Source organism: Corythoichthys intestinalis, chromosome 8, assembly GCF_030265065.1.
Source record: "Corythoichthys intestinalis isolate RoL2023-P3 chromosome 8, ASM3026506v1, whole genome shotgun sequence".
Classification (NCBI taxonomy): domain Eukaryota; kingdom Metazoa; phylum Chordata; class Actinopteri; order Syngnathiformes; family Syngnathidae; genus Corythoichthys; species Corythoichthys intestinalis.
Window position 1 is genome coordinate 1,643,979 of NC_080402.1, and position 25,755 is coordinate 1,669,733.

The 25,755-nt window shown below is 41.0% G+C and overlaps 3 protein-coding genes across 8 annotated transcripts in view; 1 reads left to right on the forward strand and 2 right to left on the reverse strand.

The window, feature by feature from the left end:
• sde2 (SDE2 telomere maintenance homolog (S. pombe)) overlaps window positions 1–10,245 on the reverse strand; it is a 13,261-nt gene extending 3,016 nt beyond the window's left edge. The window contains exons 1-2 of one of the 3 annotated variants that reach the window (XM_057843184.1): window positions 10,114–10,245; window positions 3,792–3,967 (exon numbers count right to left, since the gene is read on the reverse strand). In XM_057843184.1, coding sequence (XP_057699167.1) covers window positions 3,792–3,908 — 117 coding nt within the window. In that variant the 5' untranslated portion in view covers window positions 3,909–3,967; window positions 10,114–10,245. Of the gene's footprint in view, window positions 1–3,791; window positions 4,394–10,054 lie in introns of those variants that run through there. The other 2 variants (XM_057843186.1, XM_057843185.1) reach the window with 2 other exon arrangements.
• On the forward strand, window positions 9,928–25,612 carry dzank1 (double zinc ribbon and ankyrin repeat domains 1). 4 transcript variants are annotated; one of them, XR_009064124.1, is made up of 12 exons: window positions 9,928–10,089; window positions 10,203–10,318; window positions 12,591–12,732; window positions 12,809–12,894; window positions 13,417–13,486; window positions 17,444–17,519; window positions 17,581–17,652; window positions 17,719–17,955; window positions 18,032–18,176; window positions 19,258–19,361; window positions 19,531–19,679; window positions 19,767–25,612. XR_009064124.1 is itself a non-coding variant. In XM_057843180.1 (12 exons), exons 2-11 carry the CDS (start codon window positions 10,216–10,218, stop codon window positions 19,644–19,646), a joined length of 1,161 nt encoding a protein of 386 aa, XP_057699163.1. In that variant the 5' UTR covers window positions 9,928–10,089; window positions 10,203–10,215; the 3' UTR covers window positions 19,647–19,679; window positions 19,767–25,612. The 4 variants fall into 4 exon arrangements, 3 of the variants coding, with proteins under 3 accessions (XP_057699163.1, XP_057699165.1, XP_057699166.1); XM_057843180.1 differs by having other exon boundaries at window positions 19,521–19,679; XM_057843182.1 differs by having other exon boundaries at window positions 18,068–18,176; window positions 19,521–19,679.
• The window catches only part of aars2 (alanyl-tRNA synthetase 2, mitochondrial (putative)), a 31,322-nt gene continuing 29,229 nt past the window's right edge, over window positions 23,663–25,755 (reverse strand). The window contains exon 20 of the mRNA XM_057843178.1: window positions 23,663–25,732. Within this exon, the coding sequence (XP_057699161.1) occupies window positions 25,517–25,732 (216 nt within the window). The 3' untranslated portion in view covers window positions 23,663–25,516. The remainder of the gene's footprint in view (window positions 25,733–25,755) is intronic.

Consider the following 25,755-nt stretch of genomic DNA (forward strand, 5'->3'; position numbering starts at 1 on the left):
TTTTAGATCTTATTAAAAAAAATAATATATATATATATATATATATATATATATATATATATATATTAGGGCTGTCAAAATTATCGCGTTAACGCGCGGTAATTGATTTTTTAAATTAATCACGTTAAAATATTTGACGCAATTAACGCACATGTCCCGCCTTTTGGCAAGTTTTACAGCAAGGTTTTTTGTGCTGTCTAACAGAGAACTCTTGTGGTCGCTTTGCGACATGGTTTATTGCTTTCTTGCCAGTTCAGTATGGCTGCACGACGTCTCGGGCTGACGCCTACGTTGTAATGTTGTGCTTATATGATCCTTGGACAAGATTTGTCCGTAAGTATGGTTGTTGTAAAGAATGTACATATTATGTTAGTGAGCGAAATGTTCTATTTTTTGTATGAGACGCTTTTTGTTTATGTTTAGTGAACCTGTATAGCGTGCTAAGCTAACGTTGTTGCTAATGCAATGCTTATGTACTTTTTTTTGTAGTTTCACTACGGTCTAAAGAGGACAGTGGTTTGACGCCATTTTATTAATAAATCAGATGAAAAAGGAAGAAGTCTGATTATTAAGGCGTCGTTCACTAGCTGTCTAGCTTTGGAAAAAGTAGACGCTTCGGAGTGAGGACAGCATAGACAGATTTAAATGACAGTAGAGTGAAATGCCCACTACAGTCCTTATGTTGAATGTATATATCCATCTTGTGTCTTATCTTTCCATTCTAACAAATTATTTTACAGAATATATATATAATTTAAAGAAAAATATGGCATATTTTATAGATGGTTTGAATTGCGATTAATTAAATCTTAAGCTGTAATTAACTCGATTAAAAATTTTAATAGTTTGACAGCCCTAATATATATATATATATATATATATATATATATTTCTTACCTAAAAATGCCATTACGCTTGATAACACACATCACTTAAAAGGTAGGATTTTTTCCTACGTGTTTCAATTGAATTTCTATTTGTGTCAAACTATTTTTAAGTTCTAGTTAAGATTTAAGTTAGTCTAAACTGTAAGTCCTGATAGGATTTTGAGTTTTTGCAGTGTTCAAAATAAATGTATGATACCTGCTGTATTGGAGCACATTAGGGACCAGTGCTACTTGGTGTTTTATCCAGCAATGACTACTGAGCTAAAATTGATAGTTAGCATTATTAACTTTTTATTTTACACCCTCATCACTCCACAACGCTATGTTATGTTAAAGCCTGTATGTAAGACACGTTGGCCACGCATCAACAGTGGTCATAATCAATAGAAACCTAGCCCTCCGCAGGGCTAACGTTACGTGAGCTAGTGACAGTAACGTTAATCTTATTTATTAGCGCTTAGCGCTCTACGTCTTTAAGATGGTGGCTGTTTACTAACGCCGCTGACTCTGTCATTTCGCATCTAGTTCAACATACATGTGATCTCTATGAGACGCATCAGACGCTACCTGCTACCAACGTAGCATCATGCGGGCTAGTTTTTAGCAACGTCAGCGTATTTTGTAGCAGGTGTCGGCTGCGGTAAGTTTTTTTGCTTCTTCCTCTACGCACGTGACATCAGCGCGTTGTCCCGCATTGAAAGTAGTCCGAGCAAAACGTGATGCTTAGAGCTGTCAAAATAAACGATTACTCGGGGTGAATAAAATTACACGGATCAGTTTTTAAACTTGAGTTACTCGATTATTCGTTTCAGCTCTAATGTACACACAAGATTGACATTGTGCATAGGCAGTTGCCTAGGGCGTCATTTAGTGGAGGGGGCACCAAAGTGCATTGGTGGAAAAAAAAAAAAAAAATCCTCATGCCACGCTTCCCTAACGTATCAAATACATTTCAATATGCTACATATAAAAATATATTTGCAGTTTCCGACCTAGATCTGAGGATACGTCTACACTAGGACAGATCATTTTCTCCAGGATATTTTGCCGACTATTTTTAGACCCGTCCACACTCCACACTTGGCGATTTTAAGCCCCCCCACCACCACCACCACCACCACCACTTCTGCAAGGTACAGCCGCATTTGCGCAAACTCCACATGCATAAAAAGGAGCAGCCTGATATGTTACGCTATCACCAGCGCGGTTTACCTCTGAACCGGAAACATTACGCGCTGGCGGGAAATTTCGAAATTATTGAACCTTCTAGACTGTCATTATTTTGTGATCGTTTTTTTTTTTGTGTGTGAACCCAATTGAACGCATCACGCTGGAGCGAGAGTGAAGGGAGAGCACGCTCGGCTTATACAAGCGGTCGCCTAGTTGTGACTGAAATAAATCTTTACAAAACAACAAAAGCCTGATATCGTTACATTGAATGTTACAATCGGTACTCAGTTGGGCGCTCACCACTCGAAAATAACCTGTCTCACGACGGTCTAATCCCAGCTCACGTTCCCTATTAGTGGGTGAACAATCCAACGCTTGGTGAATTCTGCTTCACAATGTTAGGAAGAGCCGAATAGAAACAGAATAGAAACATATGGTGTGGCGCTGCGTATATTTGCTGGAAGCCGCAACCAGGAGTGCTTGTGCATAACAGTAGCGATCCTGGAAGTGACGACAGTTTTGACAGGCAGAAATGTCATGAAAAAAAAAAAAAAAAAAAAAGAATTGTTGCCTTTTTGGGGGTACCACGCATGTCACTTTTTGGGGTTTAATTTTACTCTACGCTTTTTTATATACCATAATTTTCGGACTATAAGACTACTTTTTTCCTTCATTTTGAATCCTGTGGCTTATAGTCCAGAGCGGCTATTTTTTTACTTATTTATGTAATAGGTAACCCATGCCTCCTAGCATGCATTGCAGTGCTACAGATGTAAATAATCAAAATTCATGTTCTGTGCCATTTACTCAGTTACTGTTCCAGTTATTTCATTAACTGCTAGTTATTGTATTTGGTAACACACTTTATTTGACAGAAGCGTCACAAGACTGTCATAAGACCGTCATAATGACACTCAATTACATCTGTAGTGCGGCATTGCATGCTAGGAGGCATGTTGGATGACAACAGTGTTGACAGCATATAATTAAGTTGGCTGCATCTGAGCCGAAATAACCCAGTTTTAAAATGGACTTTATCATATCGGCCGGTCGGATTACAAAAAATAATAATAATAATTAAATGGCCGATACCGATAAATTGTTTTTATTTCTTTTTTAAACTTGGTCCATTTTATGTTGTGTTATGAACATTTAAATGTGCAAACGTCATTGACCGGGCCTACGTCACACATGAGACCAATGTTTACATTTGAAGTACAATTTAGGTGCTTTTTTGACACAATTTATTTACAAACTCTTGCAGTGTTTCATATTGAAGGACACATGCCAAGAACGAGGGTATTATGGACAATTATTTAACGCGCATTGTTATTTATGTACTTAACATGAATGAAAGTGGTTGGCTGAGGAGGTTTTTTTTTCTACAAACGTGCTGGTGTAGACATAATTATTTTTTTCCGGGGGGGTCTCTGGCCGTCAACAGCAGCCAGTGATTTAATTTGTAAAATCGTCACGCCAATTGAAAACTAGGAAAGTTATTGATTTGTTTCTTTCGTTTCAGTCTTGTAAGTGGTCATTTGGCAAGGTTAAGGTGTGCTACTTGTAAAATAACGGCTCCGATTCGTGGTGAGTTAACAAATAAACTGTCACTAGAAGAGCTTAAATTGAGCAAAGAAAGATGAAACTAAAACGAACTTTCAAAAGAATTGCTAACCATTAACTTAGCAACCCTGTTGAAGAAATGTTTTGTTAAGTTCTTTCTCCCCTACTCACCCATTGTTGGACGAACCGCTGCAGAACATCTCGGACCGCCGAACCCGGTGGAAAAACACATTTGGAGAAGCGAAAAAAGCCCGGGGCACACACAAAGACCTCGGTGTTATCCTCCATCTTCTGTTTGCTTCCGATAGGCTCAAGCTAGCTAGCTTGCATTTTACCGCTGTCTTCTTCTGTGAAATTTAATCACATTGCATTAGCGCCCTCTTGCGACGTCCAAAAATATAGTCTCAACGAATATCCCCGGTGGTTGAAATGAAGCCCATCATTTGCTGTCAAATATTGCTAGCGTTAGCTGGCTAACAGTGATCGAAACCATAACTTTTGTAACGTTTTGAAACCGAACTACAAACAAACAGTCATTTGACTTGATCACGAAATCTCTCACAAACCAGAAATAACTGGCATTATAGAGAAATAGTTGGAAAATATAACTTTAAAACGACTTTTTATACGGTGAGAGTGCCAGGCTACGTTAGCTATTGTTGCCATAGGAATGTGAAAACAGTGCTGATTTTTTTAAAACAAATGAAAATGAGTTACATTTATGTAAAAATAAAATCTTATTTATCGTATTTGAAAGTAAACATAAAAATGTAGTCATTCATTTAAAAAGATTTTTTTAACCCTTTGTTAGTTTTGAAATACTTAAAATATACACATTTTTTTTTTTTTTTTTTTTTTTTTTTTTTTTTTTTTAAACCTGTCCTGTTCAGCTGTTTGACACAGAGAATGGAAGTCTAAGTGCCCGGATTCTGAACAGTTTTAATGTTTCACATTGAGAGTCTGACATACTCCCATTGTGATCATTCAAAATACCTTTTTATTATGACAAAGCAGCGAACAGGAAGGGATTATGGGGGGACAGAAGAAAAGAAATACAAGAGAAGAAAGAAAAGAAACACATACACAAACAACAACAAGAAATACATTGAACATCTAAACTAGTTACTAATATGCTGGTGCTATCGTCAGCGAGATGTATTTCCGGTTTACACCATGTGTGGGCCTATTGGCCAGTGAAAGAGGAGAATGGGGGTGGGGGTGTCTATAAGACTATAAACTAAGTGATTGAAAGGGGTAGAGTGTACACAAATCAGTTCTGTGATCTAGAACCCAGTAATCGTGTGAATCTCTTATGAGTGAAAGCCCGTTGGCGACCAACCCTACGCCGCCGCATCGCCAATCCCGGCACCGGAACCCCCAACCCGAGCATGCCCTACCACATCCAGCAGCACGCAAGCCCCACCGGGCGCGCGACAGCCACGCAGACGGGCGGAGAGACCGCGCGGGCACCAACCCAGGGCCACGGCCCACACCCAGCCAGCCCGGGGAGGGAGGGCGGGCGGGGGGGCGGGGGGATCCATGCGCAGCCCATCCCTCCTCCAACCGCCCAGCAAAGGAGCCACCGTCACCCCCCCCCGGGACCCAGGGTGGTCCCCCGGGCCACCCGCGCGCCCATCAACCGGCCTTCAGGGATGGCAGGAGGGGACGCATCACCAACCCCCACGCCTACACCCACCCCCGCCCGCCCACCCGGACCACGAGCCACAGCCCCCCAACCGGCACGGCACGCCACGGGACCCCCAGCGGCCCACCAAGCCCCAGGCAAGGCAGGGCCCCCCGCCGGTGCAGGCGACACCCCGCTGATACACCGGCGCCCAGCCAGCGACCCGCGACGGAGCGCAGGGCGGACGCCCAGCCAGAGAAGAGAGGGGAAGGCGGAGGCAGGAGAACGCCCAGGGACTGCCATGGGGCGACGCAAGATCGGAGACCCGACCCCCCAACCCACTCCCGCGGCCGGCAGCCGAGGCAGAGGGGAGGCCACACCCCGGAAGCCACGCCATATAGAAAAAGTGTGGGACCCACCTACCACCCTATTACTGTGGCTGCCAGGTTCCCGACTGGCAGCCATCACCCAGCACCGTGATGGGGGTGTGAGGGGAGGGTAGTGCAATGTATGCATTAAAATAGGAGAGCTTGGCTTGGGGCAGTGGGACCGCAGCATGGAGTTTCTGTCCAGCCGCCCGTCCCACCGCCCTTTGTCAGAGCTCTCCTGTGGACTATGATGTGTGTGGTGCATTTAAAAAAGGTGCAGGGATGGCGGGGCCTGTGGTGAGGAGGCAGCCGTGAGGCCCCCCCCCCCCCCCAGCAGGTCCCAACCATCCCACAACCTTGGTGTGTGGTGCATTAAAAACAGGGGGGAGTCGGGCTGGGACTGTAAAGCCCCGTCCCAACTCTCCCCGGAGAAATGTATGAGCATGTAAGTGCCAGGGTGAAAAATATTTACAGTGCCGAAGTGAGAAGTGCGTGAGTTAAGAGGCAGGCTCCCGCGGGCGTGGCCCCGTCCACCAGAACCACCGGCCCCAGGGCGGAAGAAGCGTCAGGGCCCCGATCAATCCCCGCCCCAGAACACCCACGGCGCCTCCGCGACCGCCCACCCCCCTCCCACCCACCGAGCACCCACCCCGCACCCCGAGCAGGCGCCACACCAAGCGCCAGCGACCAGGGGGCGTCCACCCCACCGGCAAGGGACAACAAGCCTCACCCTAGGCCCCGCGGGCCCCAAGAGGCCCCGCTAACAACCCCGCCGGCCGGGGGGCAGCCGCGGCCGCCGCGGCCCAGGGAGGCAGACAGGGCCGGAAACAGACCAAGGGGAGAGAAGCGCACCCCCCACAACCCACCCCCGGGCCAAGAGGGGCGCGTATGGCACCAGAGGGCACCTCCCCGGCACCCGGTACAGGGAGACGCGGCTCCGGCCGGGCGGACCTGGGAGGGAACCATGGCTGCCGCATACACCCCCCGGCCCCCACCCCAACCCCAACCCGGCCGGCCGGGGAAGGGCCGCGGCCCCGGACCGGCACCCGCACGGCCCCCCCACCCGCCCACGACACCAGCGCGCGCCCGACGGGACCCCCCGCACAGCCAGACGCAACCGGACAAGCCCCGGCCGAAAATCCCGGGGGCCAAGACCGGCGGCGGGACGGCCCAGGGCAGGACGCCAACAAACTCCACCTGTAAAGCTGATAGAAGAAGAGGTTTATCAAACACCATTAGATGTATGCCAAGGACCAGTGAAGTGTATTATTTACGCATAGTTCCTTAATTGTTCCAAGTCTGATAAGTAATATATAGGGTGTTCCAAAAAAAGTTGCATATGATCCCCAGCAGCTGGAAACCAAATTGTCCATGAGTATCCTTGTAAAATAAGCCCATTGACCGACTAAACTGTGAAGGAAGAAAAATTATTTATTACATGCTGTTGGGAGTGTATAAAACAATTCGGATTTAAACATGTCCAGTTTCCAGCTGCAGAAGGATGCATACAACTTCCCTGGACACCCCGCATACATCCATTTATGTATACAATTTTATTATTTTTGTGGCATTCCTTCGCAGGTGAGAGAGAATCCTTAGTCTATGTTCATCATTCTGGCGACCGTTTCCCACTGTTGTTCGTATTTGTCCATTTTATTTGTCTGTTTGGCAGATATTTTCTCTAATGTTATATATTCAATGATTAGATTTAGCCATTGGTTAATGCTAATGTTTTGTTTGTTTTTCCAATTCAACAATATTGTTTTTTTGGCTATCGTTAGACTTGCTAGTAGTGGACGGGTTTGATGGATAGAGATATTCACTGTATTCAGATCGCCAAGCAGACAAAGAGTTGGAGACAATGGAATCCTGCAGTTCAATAGGAAAGAGAGTTTCTTCGTTATCTGTGCCCAGAAATCTTGTATTGGTTTACATTGCCAAAGAGCATGAAAGTATGTATCTGAAATATCTTCGTTGCAGCTTATACATTTATCGGATTGGGAGAATCCCATTTTGTGCATTTTAGATTGAGTAATATGCCATCTGTGCAGTATTTTGAACTGTATAAGCTGAAGGTTCTTATTCTTTGTCATTATAAATGCATTTTTACAGATGTTGGACCAATAGTTATTATCTAATGTTACCGAAAGTTCGTTATTCCATTTTTCGATTGGTAGGCAAGTAGAGTTGTTACATGAGAGGGCTTTATATACTTTTGAAAGTATTTTTTTTTGTTGAGGATGTATATTTATTATTTTATTTACGAAAGGTGGTGGGTCTAACGTACCCGTTAGTGATGGAAATTTGCTTCTGATGGCTGCCCTGATTTTATTGTATTGAAGGAAATTGACCCCTTTGATCTGGAAATCTTGTACTATTTTTTCATATGACATGAATGTATTATCTTTAAACAAATGCTGTAACTGGTTTATTCCCGTATCATCCCATGTGCTGAAATAAATAGGAATTTTATTAACTACAAAGTCTGGGTTGTGCCAGATTGGTGAGAATTTACACGGGGCTTGTTGTGATTGCGTAATTTCCATACCTCTCCACCAGGCTTTCAAGGTACATGCTATCATTGGGTTTTTGAAGCAGCTATGGTGCTTAATACTAGAGCTAATAAAGGGGAGGTTTGCCAATTGTATTTGGTTGCAGTCTGTTTGCTCTAATTCTAGCCATGACTGTTGTTCAGTGTTAAGATATAACCACCTAATAAGATATTGTATTTGATTTGCTATATAATAGTGTTGGAAATTAGGGGCCTCTAGACCCCCCTCTGGTTTATTTCTTTGCAATTTGGCAAGGCTAATTCGGTTTTTCTTGTTTTTAAAGTAGAATTTTGTGACGGCTGAGTCTAGGTCTTGAAACCATTTTTGAGTGGGTTTAAAGGGGATCATTGAGAACAAATAGTTTATTTGTGGTAATACTTTCATTTTGACTGTTGCTATCCGGCCCAAAAGTGAGATGGGTAGATTATTCCAGTGTGTCAAATCTTCACATATTTTTGCTAGGAGGGGTGTATGGTTTAGTTTAATTAATTCTGTAAGTTTTGGTGAAATGTTGATTCCAAGATACTTTATATTCCCTATTGGAATATTGTGATTTTGATTTGCAGGATTCCATGAGTTTGTTGATAAGGGCATTATAATTGATTTTGACCAATTTATAGCATAATCTGATATTTGTGAAAATGTCTTTATTAGTTCAAAAGTCTCATGTAGGGAGGATTCTGGTTTTTCTAGATATAGAAGTATATCGTCTGCGTATAAGTTAATTTTGTGTTCCGATGTGTGCGAGCAGATCCCTTTGATATTAGCGTTTTGTCTTATTGCAATTGCTAATGGTTCAATAAATAGAGCAAATAATAGGGGTGAGAGTGGACAGCCTTGTCGAGTTCCTCTTTGAAGACAGAAACTTTGTGAGATGACCCCGTTTGTGTTTACAGTGGCTTTTGGGGCGTTGTAGAATATTTTTATCCAGCGGATAAATGGCTCACCGAAGCCAAATTTTTCCAAAACTTTGAAGAGAAAAATCCAGTTGACTTTGTCAAATGCTTTTTCTGCGTCCAAAGAGAGGATAATTGCTTTCTGTTTATAATTCTGTGCAATATTAATAAGATTTAACACGCGTCTTATATTGTTTGTAGAGTTACGTCCTTTAATAAAGCCGGTCTGGTCTTTATGAATTATAGTGGGAAGAGTTTGTTCTAATCTAGTAGCTAAAGCCTTTGCAATAATTTTAATATCTGTATTCATTAAGGATATTGGTCTATAGTTTGCTGGTTGGGTTAGGTCTTTCCCTTCTTTTGGCAGTAGTTTGATTACTGCAGTGTTCATATTGTCTCTAATTTGACCCTTTGCACTGATTTCTTGGACCATTCTATAGAAAAGTGGTGCCAGCATATTCCAAAAGTGTTTAAAATATGATGTCGAGAACCCGTCGGGCCCCGGTGCGCGACCTGTTGGCATGTCCTTTACGGCATTCCATAATTCAGCGAGGGTAAGTGGGGTATCTAGCAATTGTTGGCTTTCCAAAGTTATTTGGGGGATGTCAAGATTGTTAACGAATAGGTCAATGTCTTCATTATGATCAATTGTCACCGAGTATAAGTTTTTGTAAAATATACACATTTTTGAATTACATAAAAATAATAATTTACCTTTTTTCAATTGAATAGATTTTAAAAAGTAATAATAATAGCAACTTGTTGTTCTAATTGTGAGTATCGATACTATTATTGTATCCGGGTACAACAGTTTTGACACTTTGACAACCTTTCCTGAGGTTCGCTGCCGCCGCCTGGTAGGTCTACTGCTTCAAGATGGCCGCCGGCTACGTTTCAACTCCTACTTTAGGCATCTAGTTCGATCTAAGCGGTAGCTAGGGTTGTTGCTATGGCGACGCAAACAAAGTTAACAGCCGGCCGTGCGCGTACGTACTGTTAAACGAGGTTATCCCCGAGGCACGACTCCGAGTAAGTGAACTTTTATCGCTTAACTTTTCTTGTTTCCCCACGAATAACAGTCCTTGTTTTCATGCGACCTTTGGTGAAAAATCCCGCCGATTAATCGTCACTTGAATTGACAGATCGGACGTCATCATGGCGGTTTTGGCACCGCGCATCATTCCCATCATGCAATGGGACAAGCCGCCGTCATCAAAGAACCACGTTGACAGCAGCACGCCCGTGTGCATTCAGTCCGGTACAACACACTCATTCACCGATGCTGGCCAGTGGGGGGCGTACGCGTCTAATTCGTGTCCCTTGTTCAAATGTATCCATTTCGATTAATATTCAATCAAATCGCAAGCTGAAGTCATTGGTATACATGGACGGCGATAAACGTCCAAATTTTGACGCCAGTCAAATGGGAATAGACGTCTATCGCCGTCAGTGAGCTCATAATGTGATTTATAATTTATTTGTTTTCATTGAAATACATTATTTGCCCCTTTTTTTTTTTTTTTTTTTTTACAGTTTTTCTCAATTGCTTTGGTACATTTGGCACAAAAAAAGCAGTTTGTCATTTCTTGGGTTGGGTAGGATAGGGTAGGAGGAATTTTTTGGGGTGGTCTCCTAAGACATCCTGCACTGGCACAAGCACAAATATGTATCTTATTTCCCTTTTAAAGAAATAATAAGCAATTGTAAAGAGGAGGATCCAGGGCTAACCTTGAAATGCGAAAATATACGGATAAAACTCATCTCTGGAGACATACCTCCACCTAGAGGGGACAAAAAAAAAACTCCAAAATGGGTTCACCCAAATTATAATTAGACATACATTGAATTTTCTCATTTCTTTGAGTGGGTAGGGTAGGCTAGGAATAATTTTTTGGGATGGTCTTTGGACCCAATGCACTTGCAAAAGCACAAATATGTATCTTATTTCAGTTTTACAAAAATGGTAATGGTAAATGGACAGTACTTATATAGCACCCAAAGCGCTTTACTTTAGCACACATTTACCCTTTTACGCACATATTCAAACACACCAACGGTGCTGATGCCATGCAAGGCGCTGCCAACCCACTGGGGGCAGATTAGGGTTCAGTGCCTTGCCCAAAGGTACTTCGACAGTGGGTAGTCGTAGCCGGAACTCGAACCGCCGACCCTTCGGTCCAAGTACAATTCCAGCTACCAACTGCGCTACAGCTGCCCAAAAAAAAAAGCAATTGTAGAGAGGAGGGTCCAGGGTCGAAGCCAGATCCCAAGGCCAACCTTCAAATGTGAAAATATATGGATAAAATTCATATCTGGAGTCATACCTCCACCTAGTGGGGACTCTTAGGGTAGGGTAGGGTAGGGTAGAATAGGGCAGGGTAGAATAGGGCAGAGTAGGGTAGGATATATGGTAGGGTAGGCTAGAGTAGGGTAGGATATATGGTAGGCAAGAGTAGGGTAGGGTAGGATATATAGTAGGGTAGGAAACATGGTAGGGTAGGCTAGAGTAGGGTAGGGTAGGATAGCATATATGGTAGGCTAGAGTAGGGTAGGGTAGGATATATGGTAGGGTAGGCTGGAGTAGGGTAGAGTAGGGTAGGATATATGGTAGGGTAGGCTAGAGTAGGGTAGGATAGGAAATATAGTCGGCTAGAGTAGGGTAGGGTAGGATATATGGTAGGGTAGGCTAGAGTAGTGTAGGATATATGGTAGGGTAGGCTAGAGTAGGGTAGAGTAGGGTAGGATATATGGTAGGTTAGGCTAGAGTAGGGGAGAATAGACTAGGGTAGAGTAGGGTAGGATATATGGTAGGGTAGGCTTGAGTAGGGTAGGGTAGGCTAGAGTATGGTAGGGTAGGATATATGGTAGGGTAGGCTGGAGTAGGGTAGAGTAGGGTAGGATATATGGTAGGGTAGGCTAGAGTAGGGTAGGATAGGAAATATAGTCGGCTAGAGTAGGGTAGGGTAGGATATATGGTAGGGTAGGCTAGAGTAGTGTAGGATATATGGTAGGGTAGGCTAGAGTAGGGTAGAGTAGGGTAGGATATATGGTAGGTTAGGCTAGAGTAGGGGAGAATAGACTAGGGTAGAGTAGGGTAGGATATATGGTAGGGTAGGCTTGAGTAGGGTAGGGTAGGCTAGAGTATGGTAGGGTAGGATATATGGTAGGGTAGGCTAGGGTAGGGTATGGTAGGGTAGAATACATGGTAGGGTAGGGCAGGATATATGGTAGAGTAGACTAGAGTAGGGTAGGGTAGGCTAGAGTAGGGTAAGTTACGGTAGGATACATGGTAGGGTAGGCTAGAGTAGGGTAGGGTAGGGTAGGGTAGGATGTATGGTAGGGTAGGCTAGAGTAGGCTAGTGTAGGGTAGGGTTAGGGTAAGGTAGGATATACGGTAGGGTAGGCTAGAGTAGGGTAGGGTAGGAATCTACACAATAGATAAACCGGACCATCTTTAGGTCTATAAACGATGACTCAATGTGGAAATAAGTTATTAGTCGACTAATGGCGCATGCGTGGACTGAACGCAGACACGGGCACCGCGCAAATTTTCTACACGCTGGACGGTTCCAAGCCTCAGTGGGCGTCTTCGGGAAGCGGCGGGCGCCGCTACGTTTCCCCTTTCCTGCTGCCCGCCGGTCGAGTGTGCGTCAGAGCTGTGGCCGTCAGTAGGTAACGTGAGCGCCGCCGCTACCACAGTCATTTCCCTTCTTCAAATTGTCCACTTTTCCACCTTTGACGTCCGCAGTGACGGCAGCGAGAGCGCCACGGTCACCAAAGCCTTCATCGTGCGAGAGGCGCCCCCAGGTGGAGATTCTACACCAAATTCTAAAGGTTAGCTAGCGAACCGACGTGTTTCGGCGGTAGCCGGGATAAACATCCCAACCGTTCGGAACCAGTGGCGAGAATCTCTCCCGTCATTTGTGACGTCAACGGTCCGTTCATTTCTGGGACACTTCCAGTCCATTTGATGGCATTTGTGCTTCATTTTTGGTGACCCCCTGTAGATTTTGGGACTTTCCGGGTAATTTCCTGTGATTTCGGGATTTTTTTTTGGGGGGGGGGGGTCACCTTTTGTTGATTTCAGGCTTTCTTAGGTCACTTCCTGTTTATTTTGGATAACTTCCTGTTGATTCATTGTTTTTTTTTGTCACCTCTTTATTTGGGTTCTTTTCCAATAGATTTCAGGGCATTTCCGGGTCACTTCAAATGCATTGGACATTTAGCGCCGTCACTGCTGCTGAAATGCGATCGTTCAACGCCGGCCGTCCCAGTTGAAACGGATTTGACAGGGCAGAATTCCAATGTTCAGTGTACAATCACGTTGACCTTTTTTTAAAATTTTTTGTTTTGAAGGGCTCCCCGTGCGTGAGGAAGCGCCGAGATACACGAGCGCCACATCGTCAGAGGACGCTCGCTTCCTTAGGTGGGACACCACACATTTTCTTCTTTTCGTGTGTTTGTCAGGGGTCTGCAAGTCTGGTCCTCGATAGCCGCTATCCATCTTGTTTTCCATGTCTCCGTCCTGAATCAAATGATCAGCTCATCATCAGCTGGAGCCTGATAACGATCCTGATCATGCTGATCATGTATAGTAAAGCCTTTTTCTTGATCAAAAATTGACCATTCACCGGGCGTTTTTTTCTTGGACAAAATACCCTATATAGTAGGCACGTAAGGTATTTTTCATTGAAAAATGACAATGTATAGTAAGGCTTTTTTTTAAGAAAAAAAATATCACCATGCATAGTAAGGCTTTTTTTCACCAAAAAATGACCATGTATATAGAAAGAAATTTTTTCATCAAAAAATGACCACGTATAGTAAAGCATTTTTTTTCTAAAAATAAAAAAACATATATAGTAAGTCTTTTTTTTTTTTTTTTTTTTAATAAAAAAAATTGACCATGTATAATGAGGCTTGTTTTTCTTAAAAATAAAGAGATGATAAGTAGGAACTTATTTTTTTTATTTAAAAAATGACCATGCATAGTAAGTCATTTTTTAAATGAAAAATTACTATGTATTGCAAGGCATTTTTTAAATCAAAAAATGGCAATGTATAATAAGGCTTTTTTTTCCTTGGAAAAATGACCCGGCTTTTTTTCACCAAAAATTGACCATGTATAGTAAAGCCTTTTTTTTCGCCAAAAATGACCATGTATATAGAAAGACGTTTTTCATCAAAAAATGACCATGTATAGTAAGGCATTTTTTTCTTACAAATAAAAAGACCATGTATAGTAAAGCCCTTTTTTTGATTAAAAAAATGACCGTGTATAAGGCATTTTTTTCTTGGAAAAATGACTATGTATAGTAAGGCTTTTTTTTTACCAAAAAAATGACCATGTATAGTAAGGCATTTTTTTCATTGTAAAAATGACCATGTTTAGCAAGGCATTTTTCTTACATATAAAAAGACCATATATAGTAAGTCTTTTTTTTTTCATTAAAAAATAACCATGTATAATAAGGCATTTTTTTAATAAAAAAATTGACCATGTATAGTAAAGCCTTTTTTTTTTTTTTTATCAAAAAATGACAGTGTGTAATAAGGCATTTTTCTTGGAAAAATGACCATTTATAATAAGGCAATTTTTCATTGTAAAAATGACCATGTTTTAGCAAGGCATTTTTTCTTACAAATAAAAAGACCATATATAGTAGGTCATTTTTTTCAATAAAAAATAACCATCTATAGTAAGGCTTTTTTTTTTTTTCAATCAAAAAATTGACCATGTATAGTAAAGCCCTTTTTTGATCAAAAAATGACCGTGCATAATAAGGCATTTTTTTCTTGGAAAAATGACCATGTATAGTAAGGCTTTTTTTCACCAAAAAATGACCATGTATAGTAAGGCATTTTTTCATCGTAAAAATGACCATGTTTAGCAAGGCATCTTTTCTTACAAATAAAAAGACAATATATAGTAAGTCATTTTTTTTTCAATAAAAAATAACCATGTATAGTAAGGAATTTTTTTAATCAAAAAATTGACCATGTATAGTAAAGCCTTATTTTTTTTTTAATAAAAAAATGACCGTGTATAATAAGGCGTTTTTTCCTTGGAAAAATTACCATGTATAGTAAGGCTTTTTTTCACCAAAAAAAAAGCCTTTTTTTCCACCAAAAAATGACCATGTAAAATAAGGAATTTTTCATTGTAAAAATGACCATGTTTAGCAAGGCATTTTTTTCTTACAAATAAAAAGACCATATATAGTAAGTCATTTTTTTCATTAAAAAATAACCATGTATAGTTAGGCATTTTTTTAAATCAAAAAATTGACATTGTATTGTAAAGCCTTTTTTTTTTAATCAAAAAATGAACGTGTATAATAAGGCATTTTTCTTGGAAAAATGACCATGTATAGTAAGGCATTTTTTCATTATAAAAATGACTATGTATAGCAAGGCATTTTTTCTTACAAATAAAAAGACCATATATAGCAATGCTTTTTTTTTAATCAAAAAATTGACCATGTATAGTAAAGCCTTTTTTTGATCAAAAAAATGACCATGTTTAGCAAGGCATTTTTTTGGAAAAAAATTACCCGGCTTTTTTTCACCAAAAAAATGACAATGTATATTAAGACATTTTTTTCATCAAAAAAAAAAAACAAACAAAAAAACATGTATAGTAAGGCATTTTTTTCTCAAAAAAATTGACCATGTATAGTAAAGCCTTTTTTTTTTTTTTTTTACCAAAAAATGACCATGTATAATAAGGCATTTTTTCATTGTAAAAATGACCATGTTTAGCAAGGCATTTTTTTCTTACAAATGAAAAGACCATATGTAGTAAGTAATTTTTTTCATTAAAAAATAACCATGTATATTAAGGCATTTTTTAAATAAAAAAATTAACCATGTATAGTAAAGCCTTTTTTTTTTAATAAAAAAATGAGCGTGTATAATAAGGCATTTTTTGGGGGGAAAAATTACCATGTATAGTAAGGCTTTTTTTCACCCAAAAATGACAATGTATAGTAAGACGTTTTTTCATCAAAAAATGACCATGTATAGTAAGGCATTTTTTCATTGTAAAAATGATCATGTATAGCAAGGCATTTTTTCTTACAAATAAAAATACCATATATAGTAAATCATTTTTTTATCAAAAAATAAGCATGAATAGTAAGGCATTTTTTTAAATAAAAAAATTGACCATGTATAGTAAGGCCTTTTTTTTAATCCAAAAATGACCGTGAATAATAGGACATTTTTTTCTTGGAAACATTACCATGGCATTTTTTTCTAAAAAATATAAGACCATACATATAGTGTCATTTTTTTAAATCAAAAAATTGACCAAGTATAATGTTTTTTTTTTCCTTAAAAATAAAGAGATGATTTATATGAACTTATTTTTTTTTAATCAAAACATTAACCATTTAACTATATTGACCAGGTATAGCAAGGCATTTTTTAATTAAAAAAAAAAATCACCATGTATCATAAGGCATTTTCATTGAAAAAAATGACCATGTATAGCAAGGCATTCTTTAATTAAAAAAATAACCATGTTTAGTATTATTAAGGCTTTCTTCTTAAAAGTAAAAAGTCCAAATTCAAATTATTTTTATAAAAAAAATTGACCATGTATAATAAGTTTTTTTTTTTTTCATTCTCAAAACAAAAAAAGAAAAAAAAGACCACGTATCGCAAAGTAATTTTTCGCCAAAAATTTAATAATAATAATATGGATTTTTTTCACCAAAAAATGACCATGAATAATAAGGGATTTTTTAATCGAAAAAATGACCATAAATAGCCAGGCATTTTTAATTTTAAAAAAATATCCATGTATAGTAAGGCTTTTTTTTCCTTAAAAACAAAAAGATGATATATAGAAGTCATTTTTTGTCAAAAAATTGACCATGTGTACTAAGTCATTTTTCATTGGAAAATGACCATGTATGGCAAAGCATTTTTTTCAGCCAAAAAAACCATATAGAGTATTTTTTTTCTTACAAAAAAGACTATATATATATATAGTAAGGCATATTTTATCAAAAAATTATTTTTTTTTTTAAATCGAAAAATCACAATGTATACCAAAGCAAACCATACATCAGGGGTCTGCAAGTCCGTTCCTCCAGATCCAGCTTGATTTCCATGTCTCCCTCCTTTAACAAACCTGAATCAAATAATCAGGATCGTTATCAGGCTTGGTGATGAGAAAATCATTTTTTTGGCACTTGCTATTCATTTTGAGCCACTTCCTATAGATTTTAGAGCATTTCTGTGTCATACTTCAAATGAATTGGACGTCTGCTTGTAATAGACACGTTTCAATTTACGCCACACGATTGGATTGTCTTCATCTCGGGACGTCTTTTCCCACGGTCGTAATCGGCGTCGCTTTTATCTCACCTTGTAGGCGTGCGCCATTTTCGTGCACGGTGTGCGGCGCTCCCTTGCCGCAACGTGTGACTCCCCCTGCTGATGGCCAGAAGGTACTGCACGTGCACGCCGGTGACTGGAACAACAATGACGTTCTGCGTTGGCGTGCTTCAGGTGTGTTGCGTGTTGTGCGACAGTCCGGTTCCTGTGGAGGCTCTCGTTCGGATGGGCCACGCCCACACACAGGTGATGCCCCGCCCACGTCCTTCGGTACGCGGCTCGTCTCGCGAGATGTAAACCTCTCGTGTGTAGATATTTCCCGAGAGGACGTTGTCGTGCCCCAACTGTCGACGTGGCAATCGCGCGGACGCCCGCTACTGCGACCGGTGTGGCGCCGAGGTGCTCGTCCGGCGCGAGCCCGCCACGTACGAGACGTGCGCCGGCTGCGGGGCCGCCGTCCCTCCGCAAGCCGTCAACTGCATCGTCTGCGGCCTCTTCCCGGACGCTGCGCCCGCTTTCTGTCACCGTGTGGTTACATCTAGTTGCCAGGTAATTACTGTATATTATTATTTCCAAACGATATTGACGGGACATTATGTCCCATTTCTTTCCGCTGGATCAAAAGGATGAAAATTGCTCAAATGCGCCCGCTTCCCGCCAGACGCAGACGTCGCCCGCCGAGCTCCGGCGGACGGAGACCAGAGCCGCCGCGCGGTCGGCGACCGATCGGCGGGGACGTCCACCGCGTTCCGCCATCAGCCCGGGAAGAGGTCAGACACACATCTTAACCGCTGCCATTGACAATAAATGCGTTGACATGAGGGGGGAAAAAAAAGACTGAATTTTCCGAAATAAAAGGCGCACACTTATATAGATGAATATTGGCTAATCATGGCATGACATTTTTAGCGCAGCTCCATCTAGTGGATGCAAAACGCAACCCCAACCACTACTACTACTGCCCCTTAATAATGTGGTGCACCATTTATATGAAAACTAGGGCTGTCAAAATTATCACGTTAACGGGCGGTAATTAATTTTTTAAATTAATCACGTTAAAACATTTGACGCAATTAACGCACATGCCCCGCTCAGATTAAAATGACAGCAGTGTAATGTCCGCTTGTTACTTGATGCCTGTTTTTTGTTGTTTGGCGCCCTCTGCTGGCGCTTGGGTCCAAATGATTTTATGGGTTTGGGGAGTGAGCATGGTGTAATGACGTCAACAATGGTGAGTTACTAGTTTATTTTCTTGATTGAAAATTTTACAGATTTTAATAAAACGAAAACATTAAGAGGGGTTTTAATATAAAATTTCTATAACTTGTGATAACATTTATCTTTTAAGAACTACAAGCTTTTCTATACATGGATCGCTTTAAGATCATGTTAATAATGTTAATGGCATCTTGTTGATTTATTTATATAATAAACAAATACAGTACTTATGTACCGTATGTTGAATGTATATATCAGTCTTGTCTTATCTTTCCATTCCAACAATAACTTACAGAAAAATATGGCATATTTGATAGATGGTTTGAATTGCGATTAATTACGATTAATTCATTTTTAAGCTGTAATTAACTCGATTAAAAATTTTAATCGTTTGACAGCCCTAATTAATTTACTAATTTATTGCTTAAAATAAGTGTTCAACCCATTTTGAGCAAGCTATTTTTCTTATTTCAAGAACTCTAAGAGAGCGAAGTTTACTTGAAGCACTGGCAGATCATTTGACTTATTTCGAGTAGATTTACACTGAAAACAAGGGAATTTAACTCGTTTTAAGGAGGTGTGTTTTGCAGTGTAGCTGCTCAGTACCGTAATGACATGGCGTCTGGTCATCAGGTTACTGGAGGCAGCAAGTGGATCACGTGTGCGCCCACCTGAGGAGTTTCGCCCAGAACGACACCCCCTTCAGGACTCTGCTTGGAGAGCCGCGTCTAGGCCGGGTAGAAAAGTTACGCTCTCCCAGATTTTCTAGTGCTTAAAAATCACTGGCGAACTAGCTAGCTTTGCCTTTGATTTGAATTTTTTGTTTGGAATTCATTTTTATGGGGAGTTTTTTTTAAATTTACAAATGTATAGATTTAACTCATTTTGTGCGTCAGATGACCTCAGCGGTGCTACGCGAGGACGCCCACCAGGTCAGCCTGATCCTTAGCTACACCGACGTCGGACGGCGAACCCTACGGGACGGCGTCACGGCTCCCCTGTTCAGCGACAACGTTAAATGAGTTTGGAAAAGGGGAAGCAAAGGAAGCATGATGGTAGGACTGACTTCTTTTTTTCAATGATGCTCAAAAGGAACATTTCTGGAGAAATTAAGTGTTCTCTCTCCATTGGGTCACTTCCAGTAAATCCGAATGCTAATGGGATTGAAGAAATTTTGTTCATGTGAACATACCCAACGAGACGGCGCTCAAAACTGCTTTTCCAGGTCGAGGCAGCTGACGATCGTTCATTTGGAGGGAACGGTTCACGCGAAGGATGCAACAATATAATCAATCGGAATAATATCTTTTCTTGTATTTACTGTTTGAGTGTTTGTATTACTCTAACGTACCCAATATAAAATAAATAGCATTTTATATCATAGTTTAAGGAAATCAAGCAGATTATAGGGCATAAGAGATACATGCAGGCATGAAAATGGGTCAGGGGTTAAAAAGGAGAGAAGGGTGTGGAGGACATATGTTCCGGCGTTCTGCCAAAATATCTACATTGGCGAAATGTCCTATATGAGGCAAATTTGACACGCAAAGTACTACCGTGAACTCTCAACTTGTTTTGTTTCGATGCATACAGGGAGAATGTACAAAAAAAATGCCTTAATAAAAGACTTAAATGTAGTTATATCAAATAAGGACGGTTTAAATACGCTACGTGACTAATGTGGTCAACTGCTTTAAAGAGCATACGACATGAGAAAAAGTCTTAAATGGCATTATTATGTGAATTAGAATCATATTTTGAGACGATTCGACTATATAAAACAATTTAACAAAGCGCAGATGACGAGAAATTAGTCTTTTAATCTGCTGATTAGCCACGCCTACCATTATAGGGCTTTAGCGTCCCCAACAGGTGGATGACGTCAGCGGTAGACTGGGCTCATCGGTTTTACTATTCAGCCCATTGAGGGGGAATTATTCAGAACGAGGAAAACGCGACGACGAGAGCCGCAAAATGTCATTGTTTCAGTCTCTCTACTCCAATATTTTTACAGGATATTCTTTTTATCCAAGTATTTTTCCCCAATAGCTAAATAAATGGCTTGAGAAGGACCAGTCAGCCCGTCGAGGGGGAACTATTCACAACGAGGAAAACGCGACGAAGAGAGCTGCAAAATGTCATTGTTTCTGTCTCTTTACTTCAATATTTTTACAGGATATTCTTTTTATCCACGTATTTTTCCCCAATTGCCAAGTAAATGGCATGGTCATGACAAATAACAGTCTTGTGCTAAATAGGATATGAAATCATAAAAATGCACTTATTCAGGACGACATGGCAAAATGACTCTATAATGGTCAAAACTGTCCACTTCACCTTTACTGTCGCACCTCCCGAACGATATTTTATGACACCTAAATCGCGCTTATGTCATTTCCCTTCCCCGGCTTCGGAGAATGTAAACAAACCAAGAGGCGTGACAGCTAGCCGACATGCTAACCCGAACCGAGTGATGTTTCAAAGTCTTCGAAGTGGAAAATCACACCTAACTAGCCCGGAACTTTTGACATGACGACTGGGTTGTCGATTGTCTTTGTGGCTCGGCAAAACGCCCGGCGGAGAGCAATTTACAAATCGTTCCCCGGAGGAAGGCGGCTGCAGTTGTTGTGCAGCTAACGTGCAGCTAATGTGCATGAGGAGAGCTTTTTACATGCCTATCAATGATCAAACGTAAGTAGTCCTTTATTTAAAGAAAGTTTGTAGTGTTTACTTTGTAATCGCTGTATTGGTATTTGACATAATACAAAAAACGATGTTTACGCACTTCGTCGTAAGTCCCATGGTCCCACAGTCATAGGGCTTGTTTTGGCCAATATCCACCGGTGAATGGGAACCTTTTGAAACCCCAAAAAGGTGCACACGTTTCTCCCTCATACAGCAAGATTTTTCTAAAGCCGTTTGGCTGGCGTGATGCGAAAAATAAACGTATTAATCCGCAAAATCAGCTGAATCCTTAGTCCTTCTCATACAACAGTACAGCTGTATAGTGAAGAGGACTCCTTCTACTCTACACGTCACAGCGCCCTCTTTCTCAACTCGAGACTATTGCCGGAAGTCACTCATTTTCATGCCGCGGGATTCAAAAAACTAAATAAATATAGCCATTGCTTCCACACACATCCAAGCGGTCCATTTCATTCAGGAGCATAAAATCCTGCGTGTATTATGAAATAAACATGCTTTGTCGTGTCACAGGCACTTTAAGGAAAACAAGCAGATTATAAGACATAAGAGATACATGACACCTTCTGACCACAGAAACCCAAAACGTGCGTCAGGAGGCTGACCTATCAAGATTGACGCTGACTGGCAGGTGATAAGTAAGACATCTACAAGCCCACGTCTACAACACCAAATCCCGTCCAGAACAAATGGTGGGATGTCCTGTACTACCACAACACCCGATAACAAAAACAAGTTTGAAAGCTTGGCACCTCTTAAGACGGTGAGGCGTACCAGACCTCCCACCTCAGTTGACACACGAACTTGACCGCCCAAATCTGAAACAGAACACTACCAAAACACACCCTTCTTCCTGCCCACGCGAGAGCCTTCAAAAAGGCAATGTTTAACTAATGGTTGACATTTTTCTCGGGAACCTTTTGTTGAATTGTCATATGGTGACCTTGGAACGAGTCCGCCTCCTCGCCTGAGTCTGTTTCGCCTTGCCATTTGATCGCTGTCAACCTGAATAAATTGTCACCTTGTACTTCGAAACCTTTTCCAGCTTTCAAAATGCAGTCAGTACAAAGGGTTAAGACTAGGGTTGTTCCAATCATGTTTTTTTGCTCCCGATCGTTTTAGTTTGAGTATCTGCCGATCCCGATATTTCCCCATCCGATTGCTTTTTTTTTTTGCTCCCGATTCAATTCCAATCATTCCCGATCATTTTTCCGATCATATACATTTTGGCAATGCATTAAGAAAAAAATGCATAAAACTCAGACGAATATATACATTCAACATACAGCACATAAGTACTGTATTTGTTTATTATGACAATAAATCCTCAAGATGGAATTTACATTATTAACATTCTTTCTGTGAGAGGGATCCACGGATAGAAAGACTTGTGACTTTGTATATTGTGACTAAATATTGCCATCTAGTGTATTTGTTGAGCTTTCAGTAAATGATACTGTAGCCATGCCCAAATGCATGATGGGAAGTGGAACCATGACTGTGCGTAGTGCTACCAATTGATATATCTTCTCTGCGTTGGGAAATAATATAGGGTGTTAAGAAAAAGATTAATTACTACCTTGCTTCCCCACATTGCTTCCCACGATATTTCTAATCGTAGGGAGAGGGACTGTAAGGCTTTAGCCAATTAAAAAAAGGCTTCAAAGGCTGCCAAAATTTACTCTACTCATTCTACGCTGTCTTGTATCTCTCTATATAGGTAAAACGGCGCCATTACAGATTGAGCGCGACAGTGCGTGAGTGGGTTGTGCAGCACATGCATTAATTGCATTAAATATTTTAACGTGATACATTTTTTAAAAAATTAATTACCGCCATTATCGGGATAAATTTGATAACCCTACCTTAAGCAAAAACTAAAGACTCTGGATGAGTGTAACATGTTATGTCTGTAACGTTAAATACAGTTAGAAAACGATTTAATGAAATAAAATATACCGTAATTTTCGCACTAGAAGGCGCACCTAATCATGGTAAAATGGTAAATGGACTGTACTTATATAGCGGATTTTTTTTTGCATGTTTACCATGCCCAAAGCGCTTTACATTAGCACACATTTACCCGTTCACGCACACATTCACACACCAATGGGGCTGCTGCCATGCAAGGCGCTGTCAACGCATTGGAGGCAAATCAGGGTTCAGTGCCTTGCCCAAGGGCACTTCGACAGTGGGCAGTCGTAGCCAGGAATCGAACCACTGACCCTTCGGTCCAAGGACAACTCTAGCTACCAACTGCGCCACGGCCGCCACCCACCAAATTTGACCCGAAAACGGCATTTGTTCATAGATAAGCCGCACTGCTGTCCTGTATCATGGGATATTTACACCAAAAGATATTAACCGGTAACACTTTATTTGACAGATGCATCATAAGACTGTCATAAGACCAAATGATCCAACATGTAACTTTGAACCAATTCGCTTGAAAGCTTCATTGCTACAAGAAACCTTATTTGGCCATCACTGCTCCTTTGGGGGAGACAGTCAACCTCTGCGACCACCTGCTGTCAACACTCTTTTTGTCCAACATGCCTCCTAGCATGCATTGCAGCGCTGCAGATATAAATTACAATTTCAATTCATGTTCTGTGCTAATTATTTCTTCAGTTACTGTTCCAGTTGTTTCATTAATGGCTAGTTATGGAATTTGGTAACACTTTATTTGACAGTGGTGCCATAAGACTGACATTAGACAATCATAGTTATGACATAAGACTGTCATGAGCATCAATGAGTGCTTATAACAGATGTCATTTAGTGTTATTGGGCAAATTATCTCACTTTTGAATGGATGTAAAAGCTCCGAGCTGGGCATTAATGGAATTTTGCTGATGACACTTAATAATTATCGCTAGAATGCCCAGGTGAGGTCCATTTGGACTTTCCCAATACAAATACCTATGCTCCAGAATTCTCTGGGACTTCTATTAATGACATCTGTCATAAGCATTCAGTAATGCCAATGATAGTGTCATGTCATAATCATGAAGTTCTTATGAACAAAAATAAATCAACAAATAAGCCGCACTGGACTATAAGCCGCAGGATTCAAAATGAAGAAAAAAAGTAGCGGCTTGTAGTCCGAAAATTCCGGCATATATTAAAAAAAGGCATGTCCGATATTTTTTTGCCGATTCCGATACTTTGAAAATGACGTGATCGGCCTGGTTGTTGGTGTCCCGCCAGCCCGGGTCCGGTGGTTTGGCTGCCATGATTCTGGCAATCTAGCTTGAAGGTCAGATTCCTTCAACCGGTAACAGTTTATTTGACAGCGGCATCATACAATTGTCATAAAACCAAATGAACCACCATGAAGCTTTGAGCCAATTGGCTGCAATGCTTCAAGAAGCTTCATTTGGCCATCACTGCTCCCTTACGGGAAACAGTCAACCTCTGCTGCCACCTGTTATTAACACTGTTGTCGGCCAACATGCCTCCTCGCATGCATTGCAGCGCTACCGATGTAAATAACAGTCAAAATTCATGTTCTGTGCTAATTATTTCTTCAGTTTCTGTTCCAGTTGTTTCATTAATTGCTAGTTATGTAATTTGGTAACACTTTCTTTTACAGTGGCGCCACAAGACAGTCATAATTATGATATGACACTGCCATGAACATTAATAAATGCTTATGACAGTTATCATTTTGTGTCATCTGGCAAATGATCTCACTTTTTTTGAATGGATGTAAAAAATCCCAGCTGGACATAAATCGAGTTAGTGACATAATTCAAAATGAAGGGAAAAAGTAGTGTCTTATAGTCGGAAAATTACAGTAGTTGTTTTAAAGAAAATCAGTAAGTCATTGACACCATTTATATTAACGCTTTGCCCACTAGAAAAACAATGTCAATCATCAACACTTTTTTTTTTAATTTAAATGAACATGACTTTTTTCTGCTTTGTGTACTGAAAAAAATCTTTTTATGTTACATATTCAAAACCTTTATTAATAACTCGAACAAGCTTTATGCACTTAAAACAGTACAATTGCAGAATTGAGTTAAGTCAGGAAGGAAGGAAATAGTCATCCATTGTGTCTTCATTGTTACTTTTTTACAACATGATGAAAACAACTTCAAGTGAAATTGTGAAGGTACAGTCATCCCTCGTTTTTCGCAGTTATTATAAAAATAATCGTTAATGACAGCAATAGTTTACAATCTCACCGCTCGGGTCCCGCCGCCGCACTCTCCGTACGTTCGGGAAACGAAGATAAGAAGCGACGTGCGAAGGCCTCGGCCCACCTTAGCGCGCCGACCGTGTCGCCGGCACCGGCGCGTCCCATTCCGCGCGCCACCGTCGCCGAGCCGCCGCCTTCGCCGCCCAGCCACCGACAGACGGCCTCCGCCCAACGAGAGGCGGGGAACGCCGGTGAATCCTAAGCGAGAGAGAGCGTGTGAG